This window comes from Trypanosoma equiperdum (assembly GCF_001457755.1).
Source record: "Trypanosoma equiperdum strain OVI genome assembly, contig: ctg_1053, whole genome shotgun sequence".
Lineage (NCBI taxonomy): Eukaryota > Euglenozoa > Kinetoplastea > Trypanosomatida > Trypanosomatidae > Trypanosoma > Trypanosoma equiperdum.
Window position 1 is genome coordinate 12,933 of NW_027123009.1, and position 8,524 is coordinate 21,456.

General features: G+C 52.7%; 1 protein-coding gene across 1 annotated transcript; it reads left to right on the plus strand.

Annotated features, from left to right (window-relative positions):
- Nucleotides 1–103: 103 nt before the first annotated feature.
- TEOVI_000754400 (uncharacterized protein) lies at nucleotides 104–7,756 on the plus strand (the record flags this gene model as incomplete). The annotated part of the gene is made up of 1 exon (XM_067220100.1): nucleotides 104–7,756. One exon carries the CDS (start codon nucleotides 104–106, stop codon nucleotides 7,754–7,756), a length of 7,653 nt encoding a protein of 2,550 aa, XP_067076201.1.
- Nucleotides 7,757–8,524: the final 768 nt, after the last annotated feature.

Here is an 8,524-nt window from a genome sequence, read left to right on the forward strand (position 1 = left end):
GGTACGGCTGTGAGTAAGTGGGGAACTACGACCCACAAACACTGCACAAGGGGAGAATACTTAGTCAAGCGCATATAGTGTCTTCTCTATTTTTGATGTAGGCATGAAGAGGTGCCGCGCTTACTTTGTCGGGGAGGTTGCGCTCACCGGGGTCGGTGCTTTTCAGGGACGGTGGTGCCAGCCGGCATGCAAGTCGCAGTTGCAAAGCACGCAGAAACAAGGACGACCCGATGGCCTTACGGTGTCGTTGATGCGCTTATCGGCGTCACAGCGGCGCACGGCCTCCGTAGCATATGCCCACGGAAATGAAGAGCGACAACTGCTCCCAACGAGTTACAAGAATGTTGCAGCACCGCGCCTCCTGCACGTACTCTTGCTGAAGTGCCGGCAGAAGACCGCCAAGCCGTCCATTTTGGATGTTGAAGCTGTACCGGAAGTCTCCATGCTAGCAGGTGCGCAGCGAGACGCGGACGAGTCCGGTGGAAAATGGCATGCGGCTTTCCGGTTGTTCAGTGAAGCGATACAGCGCCGCGGAGTGCTACCCAACATTGCTCACATTAATGTGCTGCTTGGAATTACTGTACGTGAGCGCCGTTGGCCGCAAAAGGCGGAAGTGGAAAAATTTGTCGAACGGTTCCTTGAAGCCGCGGAGTGCATGGGTGACGAAAGGAAAGAGTATCTGGCGGAGCAGTTGCAAACGGGTGCTAAAGGCAATGAATGCACTGTGGATGATGTATCCATCCAGCAACTGATTACGGCTATGCGACCGACAGCAGAGACGTACGAATGGCTCATGGAGGCCGCCGTAAGACAGCGAGACTGGGAAGCGGCACTCACATACTTCGGCGACGCACGTGCTGCGTGCCTACCAATTAGTGACCTCTCACTTCGTTTGTCCCTTCGCGCCTATCGAATTGCTGGCGTGCACTCAATCTTCAAGACGACCAAAAGAGATCGGCGCGCAGTGCAAATGATGTCACTCCGCACGGATCAAAGAGGGCCTGCACTCCGATCCTCGGCGGCGCCGGCGTCACTGCGCGGTGTGGCTAACGCAGTGCGAGTGGAATCGGAGGATGTGCGGTATGTGTGGCAAGCTGCCCTCTCACTGTTTGAGTCCTACAAGCATCGTGTGCATGAGGGACAGACGATAGGGCTCTTTATGACGATGATGACGGAGGCCGGGCAGTACCAACAGGTTATTCGTACGCACTCTGAATGTCATCGTACCCTTATTGTCGATGAAGATGTACTCCTTACTGTGAGCAGGGCAGCACGAGAACTTGGTGACTGGGTTTTGAGCCTGCGTTTGCTCGAGGAAAGCAGTGCAAAAGCTTCAGGGCTGCCGCAATCGATACTGGAAAACACCGTGCATACCTTGCGACGGACCGGACACTACAGGGAGATACTGCTACTTCATGCGCAGCTTCCGCCCATATTCTGGTCTGCTGGGGCCTATGTAGTTCTCGCTCAAGCCGCGGTAGTGCAACGGGAGCTGCCCTTGCTCCTATCGCTTCTTACGGACGAAGAAGACAGATATGAAGACGCACAAATGCCACACGATGTGGATACTGCAGCTCATACATCGTTACAACGAAATCTTTCTTTCAACGTTACAACCGCTGCGTCGATGTGTACAGGAAGGCAAAAGCAAACACCGCTGGAAATGTTTGACGTGGCCCTACGGGCCATTCAGGTTGAGCTCATTCATCGTCGGTGCAAACGTGCTGGCGATTCTAGTACCAGTACAGGTAGCGGAAGCATTGGCACGGGCAGCGGCAACTGCCAAGCAGGGTCGGTGACGCCACGATACGATTCCGTGGCAAGTCTCGCCTCGCTCTCTGTTGCTATCTACGAAAAGTTCCTGCATGTGTCAACACGTCAACTGAAGAAGTGGGAGCGCGACAATTGGCCCTCCGGCTCCACATTGACTATCTATGCGCCACTTTTAAAGCTTCTTGCTGTACCGCTCTGTGAAAATCATACCGTTGTTTCCACTAACAAGAACGTGTGCGGCTCCCCCTGCGCCCCTTGGGAAGTGGCCCTCGCGCATGTGGCATTGATCAGGAGGCCTGACGCTCCGCTAATATGCCTTGCCGCCCACCTACTGCAGCGGTATCAGCAATGGGAGGCAGCCTTCAAGTTGCTGTCCCACGTGGAGCACAACGACGAGTTGGCTCAGTCTGCCGCTTTTAAATTACGTTGTGCTCTGCAACTGGGGCCGTCTCGGGCGTCGGCATCAGTGGAGCCATCAAGTTATCGTTGCACGATCATTTCCGCCACCTCCGTCCGTTATGCCGTGTTAAGCGCCGCCGCCCACCGACCAGCTGCGGCGCTCCATCTCGTACAGTATGCACTGGCACACAGCTGGATCGACAGTGGTATGGCGTTGCAGCTGCTGCAGCACATACAACGCAATATGAAAGAACCGGTGCAGCGCCGCACTGGCGGCAGACAAGCGACAGCGTCGAATTCCCACATTGGCATGATCGGCGGTGAAACCGATAGCTACACTCTATCATGTGATGCTATCGTTTTTTTCAAAGAATTTGTTTCTCTTTGGAGCCAGCAGAGTTGTGTGGTGGCCCCACTTGCACCTCTCTTCAATGAGATATTAATATTCCTGCAGCGTGGACCTCATACGGACCCATCAATATCGTCGTTCACTGCTTTATGTGGTTCAATAGCAAACGTCCTCCGTCGACTCTCCACCGAATGGAAAGTGGAGCAACACGCTGATGTGGAGCTGGCGCTGGTTGCAGCGGTCCACGCAACTGTGCACCACGTGGGGGCTTCTACGTTGAGCCGACGAGCTCTCTGGTCGGAGTGTCTGTGTCTCGTTCAGCTCTTCCACAGTCCACTCATTCGTCGAACCTATACCGTAGGAGTACTGGAGGTAAACGAGGCAACATTTCGTGTGCTCCGTACGTTTATATCAAATTGTAATCGGTCTGAGGAGGCGTTTGTGGAGGGTATCGCGTTTCAGTGGTTGCTGCCAGGGAAAGTACTGGAACTTCCTCAACTGGAAGAAATTTTTAGGGCACCAGGTGGCCTCACAAGCGCTGCAAATGCTTCGGTGTGGTGGTCGTTGGGGTTGTTGCTGTATTCACTCGTATGGGCAAGTCGGCTCCGCTCGAAAGAACTCGTGCGGCACTTTGTTGGAGTGCTGCTACCGCTGCTTCAGCGGCTTTTGCAGAATGAAGGGAATTGTACTATCATAAGTACTAGTGTTTCCCCAAGCGAAATTAGGTCAGATGGGCTGGCGGCTGCCGTTGTTGCTGTGCAGTGCCTGACAAGCGGCGCACACGAAGAGGTGCTACATGACTGGCCCCACGTATATGAGCTGCTTTCAACGCTTCTCCAAGTGCCTGAACTGACTGCAACGGAGAAGGGAGAAGGGAATGATGTAAGTACCTTAGCAGATGTGTTGGGCGCAGTTCTCGACAAGTTGCGTCGCTCATTTCATTTCCTGATAAGGGGTGTTTCACTCAATAAAGGTTACCGCACACACTGTCCGAAAGGTCCTACCACGCCGGCTAGTGACCGTGTAAAGGAACATGGAACCGCGGAAGGAAATAGTTCCGGGGAAGTGGTAGAAAGGAGTGCGTTTGTTTTTCTGGACATCTGTGAGGAGTTAACAAAGCGCCTCTCAGTTGGAACTAATGGCGAACGGCTTGTGCGAAACGGAATCACATCCTGCTTGGATAAAGTGATGAACTGTATTTGGGATGTCGGCTATGCTTTATTTGTGTGGCGCACACTTTTCAGTGGGTATCCAAATCAAGTAAACGCCAAGGTGCTGCAGCAGTTGCAAAGTCGGTACCACAGGGCCTTGTACATGCAAATGTTGCACCTTCCTGTACAGCATACAACTCCGTCCATACTGGAACGCTGGTTGGTTGTGATGAGTGGCTGTGGCCGAAATGGTGGAACGACAAGGACACATGAAGAGTCGCACGAAAATAGGTTGTGTGCTGCAATAATAAATGACATTACAACCCTGGACGCATGGGCAAGTTGCCGTTCGTTGCCACACGAACCGGGTGCGCATGGACGCGAGTCTCGGGGAAGGGAACCATTGCTAATTGTTCCGATGGTTCTGAGAGTAATAAATTCAATTACGCAAGCTGCGATGAAGCGGTTCTCACAGTGCAAGTTGTCCCACACGAAAACGTGCTCCAAATCATGGAGTGGTCTTCTGCAACTCGGTGGTGGCCGAGACGTGCATTCTCTTTTTGAAGATCACCTTCTGGTTACCACCATACAGCAACTACAAACCTTGCAGGAGGCGGGGTCTGCATTGGTATATATGATGCTCTGTGAAGGGAATACAGAAGTGTTGCAAATGGCGCCACAGATTATGTCGTGGTACTTTTGCCCCCGAAACGTTATGCATGCAGTTGTGCACAGCATGCATTCCGCTTCCCCAGATGTGCTGAAGCCTCTGTGGAAACCAGAGGTTCTCGTGGCTGCTTTTGAAGCACTGGGTGTGCAGAGTCGAATGCATGCAGCGGAGGGAATCTCTCCACCACGACTTTGCGTGGGGAGTCAGGCATCCCTCCTTTTGTCCTTGTTAACAAGTTCGTCAGTTGTCCGTGCAGTGGCGCGCATGGATGAAGAGGTCATAATCGCAGCCTTATTGTCACTTGAGGCTGCGGATCTTGAGCGTAGCGATAATGCGCAGCAGACTGCACACCAGCTGCTAGTTGCATTTCCAAAGATACTGGAGAGGCAACTGGTACCAATGCTGCTGAGGGGTCATCTTGGGGAGACACAACTGCACGCACTCGATGTCATCGTGGAACGCACGGCGTCGGAGGTACGTAAGGGATCCGGCACTTGCAGTCCAGCACTCACTCGGGGTGCAGCCATGTGGATGCTGCTGCGCAGACCTAGCGAAAACCGTGGGGCACGAGCCGACGGATATGACGGTTTGGTGGAGTCCATAACTATGGAGGAAAGAATATTTTGCAATATAATGATTTTTTGTGGATCACAGTTTGAGGTTAACAGCTGTCGAGCGGGTGCTGTGCAGACGCAGCAGCGAAAACGAAAGCAACCGGCACCAAGAGAAATGCGTGCTCGTAATCAGTTTATCCCTTACGCACTTGAGTGGGAGCAAGCGCTCAAGTTACTCACTGATGCCAACAAGGTTGAGCTATCAGATGTTGTGGACGTAAATGGCGCCTTCCTTGACGTCATAGAAATGTATGGTGCCTGCGTACCGATGGCATGGAAAGTGGGTTTCGCGGAAGAGCTACTGTCACACGAAGCCGGTTGTGACGATCGTCACAAAGGCGAAGTCTTACCTAAAGTCCTTGTCCGCGACGTGGCAAGGGAACTCTTACATTGTCGGTCGTTTGCACCGGGTCAACCCGTTGATGACAGGGAGCTGTATCGAGTTGGTTTGAAGATATGGTCCTCTCTTTCGACGCGGAGAGGGGCTCTTGTACAATCTCCACCAAGTGGTGTATGGAACTTAGTTTGGAGGATTCTGAACGAGATGTTGAGAAACCGTTCGCCTGTGCATGGAAGACCTGCCGGACTTGCTGAGGTGAGTGTGCTCCCGTTCAGTCTTTGCGTGGTCGAGCGTGCGGTTACGCACATATTGCGCTGCGGTGTCCGCTGGTCATTATTGCCGGGAGAGAGGGAAGACATACCGACGGTGGCTGCCTCGCTATTGCTAATGCTGGAGCTGATAATCCCATGTCGATCCCTCCGTTTGGCGCTATTTGAGTCGGACAACATCACCCATGAAGAGGGCTCTGATGCCCCCGGTTGTGTCGCTGCCATCACTTGTGAGGAAAATTCTACAGGGGAACATGCAGTGTGGTCCACCCTTCTCAGTTTTGAAGTGCTACTGTTAACGTTACCTGGGCTCTTAGATGGCAGCAGCGGAGCTGTCCCGAGCTGCGCCGCCGCCAAGGGCCAAAATGCTCTCGATGTCGTAACAACTCTGCCCAGGATGTTGCTCTACTTCGCGTGCCGCCATGTTTCGCACTTAACATCCCTCGGAGAGGATTCTGCTCGGGACCGGAGTGGTGCCGCGCAGGAGGAACTTGGCCGTTTGATAGAGCTCTGTGGCTGGCACATCGCTTCTTTTTCCAGTGCTTTGCTAACTGACAGCATTAAAGGGGAGGCCCCATCCACGGGGAAGCGCTTGGTCCTTGAAACCGCCGTCAAGAACTTCGTTCGCGCGGCGCTACTTATGGGTACATGGCGGGACATCTATTGGTTAGCATTCCGCATACTTGCCTGCGTGAAAACACTATTTGCGCACGGAGGGCGAGCATCAAAGCATCCTCAAATGTGGGGCTGGGTTGTTGGGCTGCTGCCGGCGATGGTCGTTGCCTCTGCGCGAACGAGCAGCAGCATTCAAGTCCAGGTTTCCACTCTCATAAAGGAAGTCCCATTGGACCTTTTACGTTTGGTTCCCTACGGCGAGGTCCCTACGGTAAATGGGTTGGATAATGAAGAGGAGGTACGAATACGACAGGGTGTTCTTTCTGTCCTCCTTAGGCAGGTGGAACAAAGCATTTGGTTGAAAACGGAGGAAGTGCTGCGGGAGCGCGGACGGTCCCTCGCCTTCGCGGACCGCCTCTCAGCCGTCAAACCATTGGTTCAACTGGGTATGCATCTCGAGGTGTGGAAGGGCAATGGCGCACGAGCCAGTAGCTTCCTGGAGACGTTGCTGTTTTTCCTTTCGGAACGCCAATTTAAACTTTTGTGCGAAGCGTCGCGTGTGGAGAACAGAAGCAAAGCCTTGTCGGTGAGGGCGGTTTCTCCGTCTGAGCGGTTGCCGCAGAAACCAGAGATGACGTGGGAGGAAGCCCTCACACTCTTACTTCGGTCAAACAGAGCAGAATTCTGCAGTTTCTTGCAGAAATCTTCATCTAGCAGTAAATCCACAACACCGAAGCTTCACGACGCGCTGTCTATTTTCAAATCTTCTCATATTTCGTGCTGCACACCATGGTGGGCGGCCATCACATTGTTTTGCAGGTCCGATGGACCACCCCATGTGATTCATGTGTTTCCTGCATTTTTTTCTGAACGAGTGATCGAGCGGTGTCCGTCTTGGAAGACGGCACTACGAGCACTGCAGCATTCGTCATCAACAGTACCACACACCACGCGAGTGCAACAATACCTTGTGTACTTGATACTGCGACGATTGCGCACAGATCCCACATGGGCGATAGAGGAAAGTTACACATCCGCTCCAACTAAACTATTGGGTGAGCACCTCTCCTGGCAAACCGCCTGCTGGTGCTACGATCAACTGGCACGGAAGGGTAAAGGAGCTCCGCCAATACAACAGCGGACGATGACTGAGTTGCTTCGCCACTGCGTGCTAAACCCAGAAGCGACACTGTCCATGTACGAGGTGTACTGGGCCCAAGGGTACAATCGAGCAGAAGGTGTGAATTCTTTCCTCTCGCTTCTGCGAGCAGGACGCCGCGGCAACAGCGAAAAGTTGGTGCTACGCGCAATGCGAGACTACATCAAACAGTGTGACGAGTGGAACGGCGCACAGTGCAACACACAGCGTCGCAAAATAAAGAGCCCTCCATTTACTGCCGAGGGAAACGCAACGCTGTGCCGTGCCTTCCTTAGTGTATGCTCTGGTGGAATTGTTTCACAGCAAGCCAGGACAGAGGTGGCGGCAGCATTGAAACAGCGAGGATGTATTGGCGAAGTGGAGGAGCTTCTCATCGTGTCCGGGTGCAGTGAAGGCGCGCGTCCGAGGGACACGTAAGGAGGGAAGTCAGCCTTTCCCCCTTCAGTGGGCGATTTGTTCATTACTCGAATGGCATGAAGGTGTTGTCGCTCAAGGAAGGTGTGGGGAAGCAGGCATTATGCCCCACTCCTTGCATGTGCCCTATTTTTTTTTGTGTGTGTGTTTACACTCTCTTGATACCCATTATGTTTTATCCTCTGTTGTTTCGTCATTGTGTCGAAACCTTTCCGCTTCATCACATTCGTCTCTTGTACCCAAATATCCGATTTCCCCTTTTCTTTGCACCCCTTTCGCCCGTAGTTTATCGGTGTTCACTTTCTGCCGTGTCGTCAATTCTCTACTTCTCATCATCGGTCCCTTTACGCGGCCGGAGTTTGTTTGCATGGCAGACAGTTCCGACACCCGATTGTCACTAGCGAGGACTACGGAGTACCTCATTTTTAGCCACCAAAGAAAATCTTGCGGAAAACAGTCGCAGGGTTCCGTCTTTCCCTAGTAGAATCTTAGGAACACCGGAGGTCATCCACCATCATAACTAGTGCCATCGCCGACAACGCACTGAAAGAAAAATGAAAGAAGTGCGCATTAACGGTAAGTGGTTACATGGTGGAAGGTCCCTCCTCGTCGATATAAACTCATAAATACACCCCTTTTCCCGTTTACGCCTCAGCGATCGAGCACATAAGCCTGTGTTTCCTGCTGTTTGCGCGAAGAACATATGTGATAGTGCTGTTATGTTTTGCTAGTCCCTCTCCTTCCTTCAACACTCAAAAAAGAAAAAAAAAA